This window comes from Garra rufa, chromosome 2, assembly GCF_049309525.1.
Source record: "Garra rufa chromosome 2, GarRuf1.0, whole genome shotgun sequence".
Taxonomy (NCBI): Eukaryota; Metazoa; Chordata; class Actinopteri; order Cypriniformes; family Cyprinidae; genus Garra; species Garra rufa.
Window position 1 is genome coordinate 20435311 of NC_133362.1, and position 23281 is coordinate 20458591.

General features: G+C 37.2%; 1 protein-coding gene across 1 annotated transcript in view; it reads left to right on the forward strand.

The window, feature by feature from the left end:
• The first annotated feature begins 774 nt into the window (after nucleotides 1-774).
• LOC141326235 (all trans-polyprenyl-diphosphate synthase PDSS2-like) overlaps nucleotides 775-23281 on the forward strand; it is a 51009-nt gene continuing 28502 nt past the window's right edge. Inside the window, exons 1-2 of the mRNA XM_073834955.1 lie at nucleotides 775-1315; nucleotides 16278-16412. Coding sequence (XP_073691056.1) covers nucleotides 1089-1315; nucleotides 16278-16412 — 362 coding nt within the window. The 5' untranslated portion in view covers nucleotides 775-1088. The remainder of the gene's footprint in view (nucleotides 1316-16277; nucleotides 16413-23281) is intronic.

Below are 23281 nucleotides of genomic sequence, written 5' to 3' on the forward strand. Positions count from 1 at the left end.
CAAGAGTGTCACAAAGGCTGCAGTGTCAAAATAAAAACATTATATGTCAGTTACACAACTCACGTTGTGTAAAAAAAAAAAAACCTTTTGACATCATTAAGGTTCTTGCGCTTAAGTGAAATTCCCTCCTGGCTTTTAACAGTTGATACAGCTGAAGTTAACATTGTTATCCCACGGGATTCATTTGACTGGCGTGATCTCAATATGGGGATTATCACAAATCCGGAATAATCACACCACGACATGCAATACAGAGCTGTGTTTCTCAACCGGTGGGTCACAACCCAAAAAATGGGTCACAGGTCTGTTCTAACAGGGTCATGCACAGCAGACTAGAAACAATGGCAAATGCAAACAATTACATGCAACTAACCATATAATCGCACGTTTAGGATGGCTTATCGACCTTTAAAAGGGAGAAGAAACCTCATAGATTTTATTGTTGTTTTCAAGGGATGTGAGTGTAGACCTAATCCAAGTATTTTGCAGTATTTTGGTGCAAATTTATCTGTCAAAACAACCCTTGGCAGGTAGCCTACCAACATGGAAAGGTTAACTTTCACTGTGTCAGGAAAAAATAAACTCTGAAACATATGTTGTTCTAATCGACTAAGGAATAAAAAAAAAACGAAATAAAGGAAATGTATGACACTTAAAATAGTCACTTTTTCACGTTTTCTTGAGTTTAGCAGTTTTCAGAGGGTTTTGGTGACGAAAGGGTTAACCGCGCAGTCTTTACGACAGGCCGTAAAGTGATTCGTAAAAGATGGCGACCCGGTGCAGCTGTCAAAACGTGAGAGTTTAATGTTGTGGGAATGCATACTTAGAAACCAGCACGGACTATCTATTTGGAATAATCTACTTGCATTAATTAAAAAAACAACTTTCGACCAGCGGAGGTGACTTCTGTGTAGAAGAAAAGGATGTTTTCTTCCCTAAGGAGGTGACATTGGAGAGGACAGAGGCTGCTGGATTTGACAGTAAATAAGTGAAAGTGCGTGTAAGATCTCTGATGTGAACTTCTCTGAAGTACCAGTGAACATTTATACATTGAAATAACTGGTCTATTAGTTTTATTTGCTTTTAAAATGGCTTGGAGGTCAAGGCTCTCTTATATTGGATGGAGGCATCTGAGTATTTTTTCCAACCCCTCTCCCTCTAACTGGACTAAAGTGGTGTCTGATGCTGAGAAGATCGTAGGATATCCAACTTCATTCATGAGTTTACGCTGTTTACTCAGCGACGAGCTCAGCAATGTGGCTATGCATGTCAGGAAACTGGTGGGAACGAAACACCCTCTGCTGAACACCGCCAGGTAAGTTACTGTGTTGCATTCACGTCCTTCTAGCTTCTAGTATGAATCTCGTTTGAGTTGGATTTTTTCATTAATCTGTCGAACCGGTTCACAAAACTAGTCTGAACGATTCGATCACGAATCAGTCCAAGTGGTTCTTGAGTTGTTTGACTCAACCGAATGGAGCTAAATGTAATTTGGACTAAACGAGGGTTTGGACGGTTGTGTGAAACGTTAGTTACTTTAATAGCTGACTATTTCAAATAAATGTAAAAAAAAAAAAAAAAAAACATACTGGAAATATGGTTGCGACGGTTTTTATTAACATACATATTAAACAGAGTTGTGTACGATTATTTATATATAATGAGCACAAAATCAGCATATATTATGATTTTTTTTAAAGAATGATTTTTGAAGGATCATGTGACACTGAAGATTGGAGTAATGGGTGGTGAAAATTCACCTTTACCATCACAGGAATAAATTGCATTTCAAAATATTATTCATTATATTATTCACTATTTAAATGATATTTCACAATATTTTATAGCATTTTTAACCAAGTAAATGCATCTTTGGTGAGCAAAAAAAAAAAAAAAAAAATCAAATAAACAAATTTTTTTTCTATTTGAATATATTTTAAAATGTAATTTATTTCTGTGATCAAAGCAAAATTTTCTGCGTCATTACTCCAGTCTTCAGTGTCACATGATCATTCAGAAATTATTCTAATATACTGATTTACTGTTAAAGAAACATGTATTATTATTATTATTGTTGTAAATATATACAATAAAACAGTTGAGCACATTTTTTGCAGGGTTCTTTGATGAATAGAAAGATTCAAAGAGCAGCATTTATCTGAAATAAAAAGTTTTTGGAACATTATGCACTATACCATTCTAAAGCTTGGAGTCAGTATATTTTTTATTTTTTTTGTGTGTGTGGGGGGGGGGTTATAGAAATTAATACTTTTATTTTGCAAGGATGCTTTACATTGATCAAAAGTTATGATAAAAGACATTTATAATCTTACAAAATATTTCTATTTTAGATAAATGCTGTTTTTCTGAACATTAAAGTAACCTGAAAAAGCTGTTTTCAGCATTATAATAAATGTTTTTTGAACAGCAAATCAGAATATTAGAATGATTTCTAAAGGATCATGTAACAATGGAGTGAAATCACAGGAATAAATTACATTTTAAAATGTATTCAAATAGAAATCAGTTATTTTAAATAGTAAAAATAATTCAAAATTCTACTGTTGCTGCTGTACTTTATGCATTCAAATAAATGCATAAATATAAATACACACACCCACACAAATTATGATTTACTTAACGGTATGTATTGTTTGAATGAACCATTTCAAGGAAATAAATTGGACTTCTTATAACCAACATTTATGTACGTCTAGCGTTCATGAGGCCAATTTATGAACCCCACTTATATGGACAAGAGTTAGTTTGTGAATATTGATTAGGTCAGACTGACATTGCTTTGTAACCTCCTTAGAATGGTCTGACATGTGACTAAATTATTGTTAATGAAACCAAGCCTTTAGCATAGTAGCACTGCTTAACTGACTTCTTGACTATTCCCAATATAGAGGGTTTGTTTACGTCACGGTTTGGTCAGGTACTCGAATGAGCAGCCATATTAGAGATACTCGGATGTAAACAACATCATGTTTGCACTGTTATTGTATTACTGAATACTTTGTTCTGCTAATTTATGCTGTCTAAACCACGGAACAACCATGTGGAGGCTGCTAAATCATATAGAGAATGACTTAGTAGGCAGGAAAAAGTGCAATAGTTTGACAAACTAAAGTTAATAGGTGGTAAAGATACGTTTGAGCAGTATTAATTAAGATATTAGCCTAATATTTCACCTACCTGACTGGAAATGATCAGAACAAACACAAATTTTGTCAAGATTCTTGCCCTGGAAATCCCGGTTCAGTTTGGCCAACCACAAATGTCTTTTGTTCCTCAGACAGTTTTTTGCATTCTGTTGTTCAGTATGACTGATGACGCGTTGTGAAAAAACTCTATACTATCATCTGCACTTCAGCCAATCAGTTCTAATACAACCTGATTAATATTCATGATTCATATTCATTACTCACACACTGAGTATTACCTGCATGTAGTGGTTAATGATGTAAGTCCTTAACATAAGTGGCCCTCAGAGGACAAACTAAGACCACACAGCTTTATAGGCATCATATGAGTTTACATCCTGCATGAATTTCTGGGTAATCTCCAGTACCAACCTGTTCCCTTTGTTAATTGACAAAGCAGTACAAGTCAAGTAATTTCAATAAATCAATAAGATGGTTGATGTTTACTTGGAATCCCTCATTGTAGTCCTACATGTAAAGCTGTTAAGTATCATTACTGCAAGTCAGCACTTCTTGGTGACATGCACCTTTTTTAAGTAGGTTAATGAATAGTAAAAGAATGAAATTAAGATGACAATTCTTGTACAGATTGTATTTTTCAGGCTTGCATAGTTAAAGCACATTCATTGAGCTTGGAAAGCTTAGTTCACTTCCAGAATAAAAATTTCCAGATAATTGAATCACCTCCATGTTATCCAAGATGTTCATGTCTTTCTTTCTTCAGTTGAAAAGAAATTAAGGTTTTTAAAAAAAACATTCCAGGATTTTTCTCCATATAGTGGACTTTAATGGAAGCCAATGGGTTGAAGGTCCAAATTGCAGTTTCAATGCAGCTTCAAAAGGCTCTGTAGGATCTTAGCTGAGAGTAAGGGTCTTATCTAACAAAACGAACAGTCATTTTCTAAAAAAAAACAAAAACAAATAAAAATGTATATACTTTTAACCACAAATTCTTGTCTAGCACCAGCTTGACTTCACACATTACATAGTCATGTTGGAAAGGTCACGCGTGGTGTTGGCAGAAGTACCCTTTACAAAAAAAGGTAAAACAATGATGAAATATGACCGAACGTTTCGCTAAATAACACCCTTGTTCTTTGGCTGGGATCGTGTAGAGCCCTTTGAAGCTGCGTTGAACCTGCAGTTTGGACCTTCAACCCGTTGATCCCCATTGAAGTCCACTATATGGAGAAAAATCCTGGAATGTTTTCCTCAAAAACTTAATTTCTTTTCGACAAAAAGAAAGATATGAAAAGATTTGATGACATGCAGGTGAGTAAATCATCAGGATTTTTTTATTCTGGAAGTGAACTAATCCTTAAACAAATGACACTTTTGTCCTCTCCTATGTCTACAGGTGTGTGTAACCTAATGATTTTGCATCTTGACTCCAGAAGTCACTAGTTCAGTTTGGGTTAGGGGTGATTGGGAAATGGGAGATTTATTAAATTCACTTGAGTATGGCACTTAACCCCTAGGGTACTTCAAGGAGATTGACCCTGGAGGTAAAGTACTTAAAAGTCACTTTCAAGTGGCCAAATTAAAGCTGTCTCCCCCCAGTGGCTACCATTTGCAGTTCTAGTCTGATTTTGTGCAACTTTGAGACAGACAGCTCCCTCTGTGATACTGTGGATCAGATTTGTTCCTGGACTTTTCTTTAGTATAGTACTCTGTCTGCTTTTTTACACTGCTGTGAGCTTTATTTTATTTATCCTATAATGTGTGTGGTATTAGCTTTAGGTGATTTTGTGTAGTAACTTGGCTAAGTCAAATCATATTCTGATCAGTCAGTGATATTACAGTTTTTAACAGTCAGAACTCAAGGGGTGTAAATGGAATTTTATTCTAAACCAGAATTTACCACAACCACAAAATAGGATTAACAAGATAAAAGCAAAAAAAAAAAAAAAAAAAAAAATCCCCTGCTGCCTATAATTCACTAAAAATGAAAATTCTGTCATGCTTATGTCGTTCCAAACCCATATGACTTTCTTTCTTCTGTGGAACACAAACTCACAAAGAAGATATTTTGGTGACCGCTGGCTTGACATGAGGGTGAGAAAATGATGACAGAATTTTATTTCCGGGTGAACTAACCCTTGAACTTTTATTCACCTGAGTGCTGTCCAACCGAATGACATGCAGAAAGTTTTACGAGGAAATAAAGACTGAGTGTTTGTGTGTGTGTGTTTGGTTTTAGAGGGAGAGGGAGAGAGTTCGGGAACCCAATCCGGCCCATCCAGACGACAGTGCTGGAAACAGTAGCCCAAGGGTGTAATAACCTATACACCTAAATCTGATATGACAATCCATTTGGGAGGGGACCCTGTCTTCTCCCCTCAGCGTCAGTGCAGATTCAGCCGTCTCCTAAGACGCGCCAAAGATATTTATACGCACAATTGCAGGCTGGCGAGTCGGGCAGTGCCAGCTCACGTTCCGCTTCGCCTTTCTGTTCATTCTTAAAAAAAACACAGACCTCAGCGAAGTTCAGAGCAGTTTGCGGTTGCGGTAAGAGCTTGCGGAGATGTCCGTGACACGTCAGGGGAAGACCTTCACAGCTCCACACACATACAAAGGCCCTGTGATGCTCTCACGTAGGTTCTTTATAGCAGAGGTTTTAAATCTTTTATATGACACAGAACCCAAATATTAACATCTTAATTTAACATTCTAAATTTAAAAGGCACTTTTTACTTATACTGTGACAAATATTCGGATGTAAACAACAGCATTCTTTCCAAAGTTAATGTACTACAGAATAAGTTGTTCTGTAGTTTTTTTTTATTTTTTTTATGCTGTCTAAACCATAGAAAAAACGTGTGGAAGCTGCTAAATCATATAGAGAAGGACTTAGTAAGCAGAAAAGGGAGCAAGATTTTGACAAAATAAGGTAAATAGGTGGTAAAAATATGTGCAAGCAGTATTAATTACGATTTTAGCCTATTATTTCACGTACCTGACTGGAAATGATAAGAACAAACAAATGTTGTCAAGATTCTTACCCTGGAAATGCTGGTTCAGTTTGGCCAACCACGCTTTTTGTTCCTCAGTTTTTTGCACTCTTCTCCTTTATTTATTTTTTTACTTTTGGCAGTTGATAGTACTCTACGTTCAGTGCCGCCAATATGGCTGATTGATGACGCTTCATGAAAACACCCTATCATTTATTTATTTATTTACTTATTTGGATCTATTTTAATTTATTTTAGTATTATTTATTTATTTACACTTTTTCCACCAACATGTTTCTATGGACCCTCAGTTTGAAAACTCCTGTTCTTTGGTACTCATTGGGGCCACCCATAAAATTTTGTCCCAGTCCACATATAAAGGGACAGCCCAGCTGCATACACGCATAATATTCCAGACGAACAGAGTGCAGTGATGTAATGTCACATTTTCCCTGACATCATTCGCTGTGGCGTTTTGATTGATTTTTACAGCATTTTTCTCTTAGTAGTTAATGCAGTAAAAGCAGCTAGATGTAGAGTTCAATGTATTTAAAAAATATCTTCTACACACTACTGTGAATATAAATCCTCAGTATGTTTGTCTGTAAACTTATTATACGATGAGGAAAAAAAATATTTGATCCACTGCTAATTTTTGTACGTTTGCCTACTGACAAAGAAATCTATAATTTTATTGGCAGCTTTATTTTCACAGTGAGAAACAGAATAACAAAAAAATAAAAAATAAAAATCCAGAAAAAAGCATTTCAAAAAAGTTAGAAATTGATTTTCATATTAATGCGTGAATTAAGTATTTGAACCCCTATCAATCAGCAAGATTTCTGGCTTTTTTCCCAGGTGTCTTTTATACAGGTCACGAGCTGGGATTAGGAACACTCTTTTAAAGGGAGTGCTCCTAATCTCAGTTTGTTACCTGTATAAAAGACATCTGTCCACAGAAGCAATCAGTCAATCAGATTCCAAACTCTACACCATGCCCAAGACCATAAAACTGATGTAGATTGTAGACCTACACAAGGCTGGAATGGGCTACAAGACCATCGCCAAGCAGATTGGTGAGAAGGTGACAACAGTTTGTGCGATTATTCGCAAATGGAAGAAACACAAAACAACTGTCAGTTTCCCTCGGTCTGTGGCTGCATGCAAGATCTCACCTTGTGGAGTTTCAATGATCATGAGAACGGTGAGGAATCAGGACTACAAGGATCTTGTCAATGATCTCAAGGCAGCTGGGACCATAGTCACCAAGAAAACAATTGGTAACACACTACGCCGTGAAGGACTGATATCCTGCAGCACCTGCAAGGTCCCCCTGCTTAAGAAAGCACATATACAGGCCTGTCTGAAATTTGCCAATGAACATCTGAATGATTCAGAAGAGAACTGGGTGAAAGTGTTGTGGTCAGATGAGACCAAAATTGAGCTCTTAAAATGGGTCCTGCATGGCTATGACCCAAAACACACAGCCAAGGCAACAAAGGAGTGGCTCAAGAAGAAGCACATTGAGGTCCTGGAGTGGCCTTGCCAGTCTCCAGACCTTAATCCCATAGAAAATCTGTGGAGGGAGCTGAAGCAAAACCTTAATGACTTGGAGAGGATCTGCAAGTGGGACATAATCCCTCCTGGGATGTGTGCAAACCTGGTGGCCAACTACAAAAATCATCTAACCTCTGATTCCCAACAAGGGTTTTGCTAAGTGGTCAAATACTTATTTCACTCATTAAAATGCAAATCAATTTATAACTTTATAGAATTTTTCTTCCTGGATTTGTTTAGTTATTCTGTCTCTCACTGTTAAAATAAACCTACTATTAAAATTATAGACTGATAATTTCTTTAGACAGTGGGCAAACTTAAAAAATCAGCAGAGCAACAAATAATTTTTTTTTCCTCATTGTAAATATGCAAATATGCTCATCCCACCCCCAGATTTATCTGATTGGTTCACTGACTTTTATCCACTGTATCATCAAAAAATGGTTTTAACCTTACATAGCGTCTTAGAAATGCACTGCTCACGCTGTAGGATGTGAAAAAAAGAAAGAAAGATGCACTACAGGGAACAAAAACGTCCATCTAGTGCATGTTTTCATTGGCTAACCAAAAAGCAGTGTTGTGTGTGAACAGGCCCTTTGAATGTTTCACACATATTAAGTGTACTTCACTGCGCGCTCCTTGTTCGTGAGGGTCATAAACACTTTCCAGCTGGTCTGTAACGTTCCATCACTCTTTCATTCCCGCTTTCCAATCATTTCTTATCACCACTCGTCTTGTTTTAATGACTCCCTGCTCCTCCCTTTGCAGTAGAGTGAGTTTGTGATTTAATGATGTGTGTGTTTGTGTGCATGTTTTGAGATGCAGTTTCTGTCGGATTGAGTGATGATGTGTGTGTTTCTGGGTGGTGGATGTGACCAGATTATTTCAGACCACTCTAGTCTGACCTTTGCATCAGTATGTTTTTAAAATGCTGGCTGAAGCCATCTGGGCTGGTGGACAGGAGGATGTTAAAATCCTGATTGTTCAATGGGATGGTCTTTTATATTTTGGGATGTGACTTGGTGTACTGTATATGAGCACTGCTTGACAACATTTTATTGTTTATTTAGTACTGAGCTGAATAAGATATTTCACATAAAAGATGTTTACATATAGTCCACAAGAGAAAATAATAGTTGAATTTATAAAAATGACTCTGTTCAAAAGTTTACATTCCCTTGATTCTTAATACTGTGTTGTTCCTCGAATGATCCACAGATGTTTTTTTTTTAGTGATAGTTGTCCCTTGTTTGTCCTGAACAGTTAAACAGCCCGCTGTTCTTCAGAAAAACCTTCAGGTCCCACAAATTCTTTGGTTTTCCAGCATTTTTGCATATTTGAACCCTTTCCAACAATGACTGTATGATTTTGAGATCCATCTTTTCACACTGAGGGACTCATATGCAACTACAGAAGGTTCAAATGCTCACAGATGCTTCAAAAGGAAACACAATACACTAAGAGCCATGTAATTTGAAATCAGTAATGGATTACAAATTGTAATCAATCTACTCAGCTCTGAATATATATATAAAATACTAATACAAGCCAATAGCAAAACACTGAAATCAGAGTAATGGGTGTGTGCTGACCAGGTTTCGCTTAAACTATTTATGACCTTTACCTGATAAGTATACAGTTTAAGGCGTTTACATGACCTGCACAGTATTGGGTTATTATTAAGCATAATCTATGTATGTAAGAGGATCTGTGTAACCGCATTCATTGATTGTCCTGTTATCAGCCACTTTTATGTATTTCCATGTATTTCCATCTCTCTCTTGGATATATTTCTCGTTTGTATCTTAAATGTCTCCAGTCTCTCCTTTATTCTTTCATTCTGTCATGATATGTCCTGCCCACCTCTCTCGCTCTCGCTCTCTCTCCTCTCTCTCTTGTGCTGGGCTGTTTGGAAGTGGGCGTGTCTGGGTGTCATCTCATCTCGATTACCACAGTTGTGATTCATGACAAGTGACTCTCTGCCTAGAGACGGGATTACAGCCTTGTCGTCACGGGAACTGCATTGTGCCTCATTGCCCAATGCCCAGCAACCAGAGACGATTGTAGCCCTGGAACGCTAGTGATATGTACATCCTGCACGACCTGCACACTACCTTAGATTCATATCAGTCAGAATTGAAACTTTCTGTTGCTTCACCCTTACTAAGTGCACACAAAAACAAACATACAGCACAAGGTTAGGCTCAATTTGCCAGTGAAACTCTCAACTGGAGCGCTCAGACAATTCACTTCCTCACTGATACGGCTCAGATGACTAGTTTGATCACTGAACAGTAGGTTGTCATTCACAAAGAACACGTTTTCGCGTTCCACTGCAGTGCTTTTCCATTCAGTAGACGAATGTGTTTGACTGTTGTGCTTGTGTATGTTGCATCGTTTTTATCACACGTTCTAAAAATGTGGCACTCAAGTCAGAAAAATGCAACTTCTTTTTTTATTCCACTGCCCAGAGTTTTCTGTGTTTTATGTGAATGGTACCTTAGGGGGCTGTTCAAATGTGTTGCTTTTCCATTGTTTTTCTATGTAAATTTGCGCAAGATGGATGTGATTATGCTTCCAGCGTCTCAGTGTCGTACAAAAAGTTAAAAGAATTTTGTGTTTTTTTTCTTTTCACTGAGACGTCTTGCATTTTTAAAAGGATAGTTCACCCAAAAAAGAAAATTCTATCATTAATTACTCACCCTAATGTCGTTCCAAACCCGTAAGACCTTCGTTTATCTTCGAAACACAAATTAAGAGATTTTCGTGAAATCTGAGACCTTTTTGACCCTGCATAGACAGCAACAGTACTACCACATTTAAGGCCCAGAAAGGTAGTAAGGACATTGTTAAAATAGTCCATGTGACATCAGTGATTCAACCGTCATTTTATGACACTACGAGAGTACTTTTTGTGCGCAAAGTAAACAAAAAATAATGATTTTTTTCAACAATTTCTTCTCTTCCATGTTAGTCATTGACCTACGTTTACGAAAGTACGTTTTAATATTACGCCATGTTGGACAATTAATATGGGCCATTCTACAGAATTGGCTCAAAGTTGGAAACGTCTTAAAAAAAAATTTCCACAAATTTTGTATGTATGCAAATTGTGTAATATCCAAGGTACACGTTTCTAGTTATTGTACAGTTAATTTTCTTATTGTATTTTGAGTAAGTAATATTTGTCCTCTCCCCAATTTTGTCACTACGGAAACACAGTAATGTAAAACTTAATAGGAAGAAGGGTTATATTGATTTAAGATTTTGCTTACATCTTCCTTGTAAATATATTTTTTTCTGTTTTATTAAAACGTTTCAGTGGTAAATCAATAACAATTACAATTTGAACAATATTTCAAGTGTGATTTTTATGAGATTTGTTGTATTTTGAATCCATTTTTTCTTTGTAAAAGGCAAAAAGATGATCATGCTGATATCAAACTTAAGGATTATACATTATCATAACATCTTCGTTGAAAATTCAATATACTTTATTTCTGACAAAACATTCCATGTTTCAGTAATGACAGTAATGTTTTGGTAGCGACCACATAACATTACAGAATTTTAACCCACATACTAAAACACTAAAGCATACTAAAATACTGAAAATTGTCATAACTGTACTAAAATTTAGTTTATTTTCCCCAAATAAAGGATTGTGTGTTCCCTTTTGTCACTATAGGAACAATGATGACGTTACAGTCGTGACTATTACGGTAGTGACTGTTTCGGTAGTGACAATTTAGGCATGTTTGAACCTAGCTCAAAGATGCTAATCAGCACATAGTTAGCTAGCACAGTTCTGAACGGCACATATAAAAACTAAATGTTATGGAATAAATCAAAAAAGTGTTTAATTATAGAATAGTGCTCGGTAGTGACATTCTGTAGAATTGCACACAGATTTTTCTGACTTCAGACGCATTTACCTTAAAATGATGGGCCTATCTATCTACTCACCATGTAGCTATAAGAGAGAGAGAGACACAGGAATCCTAATCATAAATGTAGGGGTGTAGTTAAAATCAGTCTCAGACAATGCACTGTTTTGGTAGTGACATTAAAATGTGGGGCACGTTTTTTATTTTAATATAAAACATCTAAGATTTGAATGCTTAAATGCTTTTTAAATGTGTTTTTTGGTTTTGGGACAGCAGTTTGCCCCAATTCTGTAGAATGGCCCATAATATCGACAACAGAGTTTTGTATTTTTGCCATAAATGTTACTTTAATTTAATTTAGTTTGAAATATAATAGTATTGCAGGGCACTCATTTAGAAGAAAAAGAAATATGTTTTATATTAAAGATAGTCAGCTGTTTTTTTTTTTTTTTTTTTTTTTTTAAAGTGGGATTTAAAAAAACAAGTTATTTATGCAAGGACATTGTCAGTTGAAGTGTCTCTAAAATGATCAAAATGCAAAGTATTTGTTTCAGAGGAAAGAGGCCTTTGGCCATTTTTGCTACTGTGTCCTTTGGAGGCAATTATAAGAAAGTTATTTGTATTATATGTGTATTTTAAACAGATAATAGAGCCCAGTAAAAGGTCGGTGGAGTTGGACGCCTTTGCACAGAACCAACCACCAACTGTCATACAGATGCAAATTAATCATGATGTTGAAAGGCAGGCTAGCTCATAACAGCGATGACCTCTGCCTCCGAGACCCCCTCGTGGAACTGTGATTAACAAGCCCGCGAGTGTCTTTGTGTGTGTGTGTGTGTGTGTGTGTGTGTGTGTGTATCCTCCTCCGTAGAGAGAAAGAGACAGTGAAAGATGGAGAGATGGGAGGTGAAAAGAGGGCGAGACTGTATTGGAACGACATGCTGGCTCATTAATATGACACTGTGCATTTCATTTAAACACAATTAGGATATGGCGAGGCCTGACGGTCACACACTCGATCACACACACATACTAGAAACTTTTATTTTCATAAAGTTGCCAGATGACAGTATTAGGCAAATTTTAGTTTTAGAGGCTGTACAAACACAATGTGTTTTTGCGTTCCACTGCACTGCTTTGTTGTTTTTCTATGTAAACATGCGCTAGATGGATGTCTTTGTTGCAATCTTGGCTTGCGCATAACATGACATTTTAAAAACACAACATTCAAGTTAAAAGTTCAACTTCAAAACATTTCACTACCTGCAAAAATGTGTTCTTTGTGAATGGCCTCTTATTGAACTAGAATTTTTACATGCTTGCTAGGGTGTTGCCATGTGATTGCTAATGTGTTCTGAGTGTTTTTGTTTGTGTGTTTCGGTTTACAATCTCATATTAGTTCCATCCATGTGTTTTTAGGGCGTTTGCTAGGGTTTTCTGGGTAGTTGCTTAGCAGTCCATGTAATCCTCTGTAGCTGCATTCAGGTAACAGCATAATACAGTTGTCAATCCAATCACACTTTATGTGCTAACTGGAGTGACCTAACATATAACCAAATTCCATCAAGATTTGGCTATGAAAATGTATTTAATCACTGTCACTATGGTTACAGGTGTTATTAATGGCTACGATGAGAATAGAAATGGGGATGCACTTTATTGACTCATTCACACAGACCGTATTCAAGCTGTTCCTGGCTGCTGTTATAGGAACAGGATATTTTGAGAGCCACACCTGCTAGTAAATACTGTTGTCAATTCCAAACACTGTGTGAATATACCCTGGTTCTTAGATACATCTTGGGTCCCTCCTTTAATGCAAGTCTATTTACAGTTGTATATGGAGATCAGTCTGTGGCACTGTTGAGGTGGTATGGATGCCCAGATTTCTTTGACAATGGGCTTCAGCTCATCTGAAATTTTTGGTCTCATTTTCTCATTTTCCTCTTGACAATACCCCATAGATTCTCAATGGGGTTCAGGACTAATGATGAGTTTGCTGGCCAGTCAAGCACACCAACACCATGTTCATTTAACCAACGTTTGGTGCTTTTGGCAGTGTGGGCAGGTGGCAAATCCTGCTGGAAAATGAAATCAGCATCTTTAAAAAGCTGGTCAGCAGAAGGAAGCATGAAGTACTCTAAAATTTCTTTGGTAAACGAGTGCAGTGACTTGTGGGTTTTCAAAAAACACAGTGGACCAACACCAGCAGATGACATTGCACCCCAAATCATCAGACTGTGGAAACTTAACACTGGACTTCAAGCAACTTGGGCTATGAGCTTCTCCACCCTTCCTCCAGACTCTAGGACCTTGGTTTCCAAATGAAATACAAAACTTGCTCTCATCTGAAAAGATGACTTTGGACCACTGAACAACAGTCCGTTTCTTCTTCTCCTTAGCCCAGGTAAGTCGCCTCTGACGTTGTCTGTGGTTCAGGAGTGGCTTAACAAGAGAAATACAACTGTAGCCAAATTCCTTGACACGTCTGTATGTGGTGGCTTTTGATGCCTGGACCCCAGCCTCAGTCCATTCCGTGTTAAGTTCACCCAAATTCTTGAATCAGTTTTGCTTGACAAGCCTCTCAAGGCTGCGGTTCTCTCGGTTGGTTGTGCATCTTTTTCTTCTACACTTTTTCCTTCCACTCAACTTTCTGTTAACATGCTTGGATGCAGCACTCTGTGAACAACCAGCTTTTTTGGCAGTGAATGTTTGCGGCTTACCCTCCTTGTGAAGGGTAACAACGATTGTCTTCTGGACAACTGTCAGATCAGCAGTCTTCCCCATGATTGTGTAGCCTAGTGAACCAAACTGAGCGACCATTTTTTAAAGGCTCAGGAAACCATTGGAGGTGTTTTGAGTTGATTAGCTGATTGGCATGTCACCATATTCTAATTTGTTGAGATATAAATTGGTGTTTTTTTGTTAAATGTGAGCCAAATCATCACAATTAAAAGAACCAAAGACTTGAACTACTTCAGTCTGTGTGGATTGAATTTATTTATAAAACGGTTAGTTCCATTCCTCAATTCTGATTGGTCAGCAGCTGTGTCGTATTCATGATACGGCACTGCTATGACCGCTTCACTCAACGGTTTTGTGTATCATTGAACCCCCTTAGCAACCACCCTTAGCAATGTAAACACAGCTGCAGCAGTTAGGGACTACTTTTTACAGCGGAAGGCAGTTAAATGATTTTACTTTATGAAAACATACAACTTAATATATATAAATTAATATATATTTTTGATTTTAATATTTTTATTGTGTGGTAACCGTTTTATAAAAGCAATAAGGTACTTGAGGCCGTGCTGTATCGTGAATAAATCAAACAACGCCCTACAGCCGTGATTTATTCACGATACAGCACCGCCTCTCGTACCTTATTGCTTAATTAATACACGAGTTTCACAATTTCAGTTGAATTACTGAAATGAACTTATCCACGACATTCTAATTTATTAAGATGTACCTATATATGTAAATGTCTTTTGTGTGAAATATCTTATTCAGGTCAGTACTAAATAACATGCATTTTGCATGACTCCTCTTATTTTGGTAAAATAATTAACATTTTGCAGATTCTACAAGGTGTATGTAAACTTTTGACTTCAACTGTATTTTAAGTCTATTTTTAAGTTGTTGTTTTTTTTCCTTGCAAGAGGTTCAGTGGAGATATGTGGCCTTGATTTATAGAATTACATAGTTGTTTTTCTAGTGGCTGTTCTTATATGCCTTAAGTGCAAGTATCATTTCAGTAATTTAGTGTGTTCCATTAGTTGTGAGCAAAGCACTGTTTTTAAAGCGGATCCTGGAGAAACTCAACAATCTCTAGCTGCTTTTGATCGTTATGGCTTTTTAATTAGCTGATGAATCACATTTCTGCTCTTCATAGCACCATTATTTCTCATTCCGAAGGGTTTGATGGGGAGTCATGGCCATCAGCACAGAGTACTGACCAATAGTTGGACTGACTCATTAATGGATCTCACATATGACTCAGTGAAAATGTTCAGTTGATGCTGTTGCCTTGGAACACTTGTGTGTATTTTGGGAAAACTACAGGAAGTTTTTATATCTTCTGTATACACATTACTGTTCAAAAATTGGGGGTCAGTAAAGTTTTTAAAAAAAATCTTTCTTATTCAGCAAGGATGAATGAAAAAAAAAAAAATCTTGGATCGCTGTTTTCAACATTGAAAAAAAGTAATGTTCCTGAGAACCAAATTACCATATTAGAAATATTTCTAAATGGTTGTGTGACACAGATTTAATAAAAAAAAAAAAATCACACTATAACGCTAGTTAAAGGGATGGTTCACCCTAAATGAAAATTCTGTCATTAATTACTCACCCTCGTGTCATTTCAAATCCATAAGACCTTCCTTGTAGCTTCGTAAAATTACGGTTGAACCACTCTTGTCACATAGATTATTTACAACGTTTCTGGACCTGGGAACATTTCAGTTACATTGCTGTCTATACAGGGTCTGAAAACTTTCAGATTTCATCAAAAATATCTTAATTTGTGTTTCAAAGATGAACAAAGGTCTTGCAGGTTTGGAACAACATGAGGGTGAGTAAATAAGGACAGGATTTTAATTTTGGGTGAGCTATCCCTATAAGAAAGACATGTTATGTGATGATAATCTTTTTTTTTTTTTTTTTTTTAATAGAGGTTTCGTGTACGACAGCCGGAATAATCTACAGATGCGAGGTCTCATCGTGCTACTGATGTCAAAAGCAGCCGGTCCATGTCACGGTACCAGTGACCCGATTCATGACAGTATGGTCAGCGGCATCTACCCCAGGTAAAGATACCTTTCTTTCCTATTTTTACAGTTTTTTCCCTCTTTCTCAGGGTCATGGGGCTCTAACAGCTTGTAGCTTTGGCCATTAGTGAGAAATGATGCAACCACACTCTTAGAGGCTTAGAGAAAGTGAGAGAGGGAGAAAGACCAGACAGAAAGATGTTTGAAAGACAGCAAGAGGAAAGAATATAGAGAGGGGAAGGACTGTGCTATGCATGAACATCACTAGTTTACACATACAGTTTAGGTCAAAAGTTTACATCCCCCTTTCAGAATCTTCAAAATGTTAATTATTTTGCCATAAGAGGGATCATACAAAAAGGCATGTTATTTTTTTTATTTAGTACTGACCTGAATAAGATATTTTACATAAAAGATGTTTACATAGTAATTATAGTTGAATTGATAAAAATGATTTACTTGCCTTTGATTTTTAATACTGTGTTGTTACCTGAATGATCAACAGCTGTGTTTTTTTGTTTAGTGATAGTTGTTCATGAGTCCCTTGTTTGTCCTGAACAGTTAAACTGCCTGCTGTTCTTCAGAAAAAATCCTTCAGATCCATAAACTATTTGGTTTTCCAGCATTTTTATGTATTTGAACACTTTCCAAAAATGAGTGTAAATTTTGAGATCCATCTTTTTACACTGAGGACAACTGAAGGACTCATATGCAACTATTACAGAAGGTTCAAACGCTCACTGATGCTCCAGAAGAAAAAAAAAATGCATTAAGAGGCGGGGGTGAAAACTTTTGAACAGAATGGAGATGTGTAACTTTTTCTTATTTTGCCTAAATATCATATTTGCTTCATTTACTACTGCCCTTCAGAGGCTTCAGAAGATTACCTAGAGACATCAGTATTATTGGTTTTAGTGATACACTGTTCTTATGCTGTTTCTAAATTAATTTGAAAACTGGATGTGAAATTATTGCACTATAAAAGTATGATTAAAAACTTTAATGTTAGGTGGTATTAATCATTATTATTTCAGAAATTTGCGATTAATTAGGCATTTTGATTGATTGACGGCACTAATCATAATATATGGACTATAAAATCCAGATGTATAAAATATGATATAAAAAATAAATATATTTTGTTTAAAGTTTCGGTAAACTCTTTCAGGCTTTACAGGGTTAGACACATTTTGCCCTTAGTAGATAATGTTAAATGATCTTTTCTGGTAACAAATGCATTTTTAGAAGTACAGATATTCCATGCTGTCTGTCAAGGTCATGGAAAGTCATAGTAATTACAAAAGAACTGGCAAAATATTGTTCAAGCAATCAAAAAATATACTGTTACCTTCTTTGCTGCTCTGTGGAGAAGCCTTTGCAGTTGAAACAAATCTAATACTCTTGCGAGGTATTATATTACAGCGGACACTGTTTGTTAAAGTTGTCTTCGACTCTTTAAATAAAGTTTGCCTGCTGAAATCCACACCCTGATGAAGGATCTTCAAGCCGCAGTGCGTTAGTTGTGGTTTTTAAAGTTGTAGCTGGATTTTAATATAGCCGTTTTAATATCATACCTCAATTATTGTGTTTTATGGATTGCTGTCAGTAGTTTTAGATATAGTATAGCATGTCAGTTTTAAGAGTATAGCATGTCACACCGCAGGACATGTCAACTTCCTAAAAGTATTCAATGTCAGCATATAAGAGCTTGCCTATGTGTGTTCAGAGGTGGGAAAGGTGGAGAGAGATTAATATAAACTTAAAAAAAAATCTTGGCCGGTACCCGGGCATTAGGTTTAGAGAAATTTTTCATTTGGACACCTTGAAAGCTACAGGCTGCTGAGGATTTTATTTCGGAGCCGATGAGGTTTACATTTCACCTGAGGCCAATTAGAAATGTAGCCAGTTTCTCTTTCCATACTCGAAAGTGAAAAAAAGAGCATGACATTTGTTTTCAAAACGTAGCATTGAATTCGGAGAGAACAAGGTTTATTGGAAAACAAGATCTATGGTAACCGTGTTGCATGCGTGTGTGTAATAGACAGATCATCGGAAACAGGATATGAAAGTGTGTAGGGTAAATTATGTCCAGTTAAGGACAAGAAACCGACACACACTGCACACACACACACACACACACACACACTTGTGCATCCACTTCCACTGGTGCGCCTCAGAAGGACTCTTGCTCTAAACAGGCTGGTGTGTGTGTGTGTGTGAGTCCTTTGGCTGCAGTGCCAGGGAGTTACCAGAAGCGGCTGTTGTACTTGGCAGAGTGTGTGTATGTGTGTGTGCGAGCACACAAGCCGTCTGAATGAACTCTGAATGAACCGTCTGAATGAAGCGCTGATGGCCTGCACCCCAGCAGAGTCGGAGCAGAACTGCTGTCGGACAACATCTCCAGGACGCTGCGCTCCATTTGACTAGTAAGCAATTCTTCAAATAGTTGCGATGATGGCTTTTGTTATGCACATTTAAACGATAGTACTGGTGCTGTCCAATCTATAAAGACTGTGTCTGTTCCTCGAATAGTGAGGTCAAAACAAAAATTTAATGCAGGATCTAGAAAAAATCTAATCGTGATTAAACCAGAAAAATGCACAATAAATGAACAAAAACAATTTTTAAAGCTTGGGCTCCTAAATATTAGATCACTCGCACCCAAAGCACTTATTGTAAATGAAATAATCACAGATAATAGTTTTGATGTACTCTGCTTGACTGAAACTTGGCTAAAACCAAATGATTTTATTGGTCTGAATGAGTCTACTCCACCAAACTACTGTTATAAGCATGAGCCTCGTCAGATCGGTCGTGGCGGTGGTGTTGCAACAATTTATAGTGATATTTTCAATGTTACTCAGAAAACAGGGTACAGGTTTAATTCATTTGAAGTACTCCTACTTAATGTTACTCTGTCAGATATGCAAAATAAATCTCTCCTATCACTTGCTCTGGCTACTGTGTATAGACCTCCAGGGACGTATACAGACTTCCTAAAAGAATTTGCAGATTTCCTTTCTGACCTATTGGTTAATTTTGATAAAGCATTAATTGTTGGAGATTTTAACATTCATGTTGATAATACAAATGATGCGTTAGGACTTGCGTTTACTGACCTGTTAAACTCTTTTGGAGTCAAACAAAAAGTCACTGGGCCCACTCATCGTTTTAATCATACACTAGATCTAATTATATCGCACGGACTTGATCTTACTGATATAGATATCGTACCTCAAAGCGATGATGTTACCGATCATTTCCTCGTATCGTGCATGCTGCGTATCACTGATGTTAACTATATAGCTCCGCGCTATCGTCTGGGCAGAACTATTGTTCCTGCTACCAAAGATAGATTCGCAAATAACCTGCCTGACTTATCTCAACTGCTCTGTGCACCCATAAATAAACATGAACTAGACAAAATGACTAGTAACATAGGCACTATCTTCTCTAATACATTAGAAGCTGTTGCCCCAATCAAGCTAAAAAAGGTTAGAGAAAAACGTACTGCGCCATGGTACAACAGTAATACCCATTCTCTAAAAAAAGAAACTCGTAATCTTGAGCGTAAATGGAGAAAAACTAACTTAGAAGTTTTTAAAATTGCGTGGAAAAACAGTATGTCCAGCTATAGACGGGCTTTAAAAGCTGCTAGAGCCGAGTATATCCACCAACTCATAGAAAAAAACCAAAACAATCCAAGGTTTTTATTTAGCACAGTGGCTAGATTAACAAATAACCAAACACCTCCTGACCTGAATATTCCTGCACAGTTTAATAGTAATGTCTTTATGAATTTCTTTACTGATAAAATAGACAACATTAGAAATACAATAACAAATATAGTTACTACTGCAACTGATACTTCAACATTAGTCATTACACCGGAAGAAAAACTGCAGTGCTTTACAACTATAGAACAGAAAGAATTAAATAAACTTATCACCACATCTAAACCAACAACATGCCTATTAGATCCTGTACCCACTAAATTACTAAAAGAGTTGTTACCTGTAGCAGAAGTACCGCTTCTTAATATTGTTAACTCATCATTATCTTTAGGTCATGTCCCAAAACCATTCAAACTAGCAGTTATTAAACCTCTTATTAAGAAACCACAGCTAGACCCTAGTGAACTGGCAAATTACAGACCCATTTCTAATCTTCCATTTATGTCTAAAATTCTAGAAAAAGTTGTGTCTGCTCAATTGTGCTCCTTCTTGCAAAATAATAATATCTTTGAAGAATTTCAGTCAGGTTTCAGGCCCCATCATAGCACAGAAACTGCACTTGTAAAAATCACAAACGACTTGCTACTTGCGGCAGATCAAGGCTGCGTCTCATTGCTAGTTTTACTTGATCTTAGTGCTGCGTTCGACACTATAGATCATGAAATACTCATAGATCGATTACAAAACTATACAGGTATTCAAGGGCAGGCATTAAGATGGTTCAGATCATACCTGTCCGATCGCTATCACTTTGTGTATTTAAATGGGGAGTCATCGCAGCTAACACCAGTAAAGTATGGAGTGCCACAAGGATCTGTCCTAGGTCCTCTACTATTTTCAATTTACATGTTACCCCTTGGTAATATTATTAGGAAATATGGGATTAGTTTCCATTGTTATGCTGATGACACTCAACTATATATTTCAACAAGACCAGATGAAACTTCTAACTTAGCAAAGTTAACAGAGTGTGTTAAAAATGTGAAAGACTGGATGACCAATAATTTTCTACTGTTAAATTCAGATAAGACTGAGATATTACTTATTGGACCAAAAAAGAGTACACAGAATCTCCTAAACTACAACTTGCAATTAGACGGATGTACTGTTGTTTCCTCTACAGTCAAAAATCTGGGTGTTATATTAGACAGCAACCTGTCTTTTGAAAATCATATTTCCTATGTTACTAAAACAGCATTCTTCCATCTTAGAAACATTGCTAAGCTACGGAACATGTTACCTGTTTCTGATGCAGAAAAGTTAGTTCATGCATTCATGACGTCTAGACTGGACTATTGTAATGCACTACTAGGTGGTTGTCCTGCTTCTTCAATAAATAAGCTACAGGTAGTCCAAAATGCAGCTGCTAGAGTCCTTACCAGATCAAGAAAATATGATCATATTACCCCAGTTTTACAGTCTCTACACTGGCTACCTATTAGGTTCCGTATCACTTACAAAATATTACTTCTTACCTTTAAGGCCCTTAATGGTTTAGCTCCTGCATACCTAACTAGTCTCCTACTACGCTACAATCCCTCACGCTCCCTAAGGTCGCAAAACTCTGGACTTTTAGTAGTACCTAGGATAGCAAAGTCCACTAAAGGAGGGAGAGCCTTTTCTCATTTGGGTCCCAAACTCTGGAATAGCCTTCCTGATAACGTTCGGGGTTCAGACACACTCTCTATGTTTAAATCTAGATTAAAGACTCATCTCTTTAGCCAAGCATTCACATAATGTATCTCATAACGTTGTACTTCAGTTACATCTGATCAAATGCACATTAATATTCTTCGGCTTGGGCTAAACACATCATTTTTGTTTGGTTGGAAGTTGGAACAGCAGCTACGCTAATTATTTCTCTATTTGTTTCTCTGTTTCTGCCACGGGATTTCCATCCCGTGGTAACTAGGATTTACACAAGATTCAGTCTGGATTCAGAAGAAGAGATGATGCCGACCCCTCAGAGGACCGCAGATGATGCCAGCCTTGAAACAACATACAGCACTACATAATTTTCTTACAAGTTTGATCACAGCACATAATCATTGCAATTAGTGTTCATCATCTGTTTGATTACACAGTTACTGATTTTAACATTTATATCATATGTACATCGACTTGACATACAGTATTCACCACTAAATACTAAAATTACTAAATATATTGTAGTAGCCTAAACTTTTGTACAGCGCTTTGCAACGATTCGTATTGTGAAAAGCGCTATACAAATAAACTTGAATTGAATTGAATTGAATTGAACTCTTTCTCTCTTGCTGAGCGGGGAAAGAGAGTGTCAAAGCAAGTGAGGAGGGACCGGCACTCATCGCTACACTCCTCTGTTTTTTCCTTCGGTTTCTTGCTTCTACAACCCCACGTTTCCCTCTAAACAGGAAGTGACCTCATAGTTCCACAGCTGGGAAGTGGGTGTCATGGAAACTAGGTGATGTAGTTGCCCTGAGAATTGTAAGACTCAAGGCTGACCCATTGTGGGTATGTGTGTGTGTTAAAAAAGGGTGAGGTGTGAGTGATGGTGGCACACACACACACACACACACACACACACACACACACACACACACACACACGTTGGGTTTACATGTTTTATGGGGACATTCCATAGGTGTAATGGTTTTTATACTGTACAAACCGTACTTTCTATGGCCCTACACCTACCCTACACCTAAACCTAGCCCTCACAGGAGATTGTGCATACTTTTACTTCCTCCAAAAAAAACTCATTGTGCATGATTTATAAGCCTGTTTCCTCATGGGGACCTAAGAAATGTCCCCACCAGGTCAAAATCTACTGGTATTCCTATCCTTGTGGGGACATTTGGTCCCCACAACGTGATGAATACCAGGCACACACACACACACACACACACACACACACACACACACACACACACACACACACACACACACACACACACACACACACACACGTTGGGTTTACATGTTTTATGGGGACATTCCATAGGTGTAATGGTTTTTATACTGTACAAACCGTACTTTCTATGGCCCTACACCTACCCTACACCTAAACCTAGCCCTCACAGGAGATTGTGCATACTTTTACTTCCTCCAAAAAAAACTCATTGTGCATGATTTATAAGCCTGTTTCCTCATGGGGACCTAAGAAATGTCCCCACCAGGTCAAAATCTACTGGT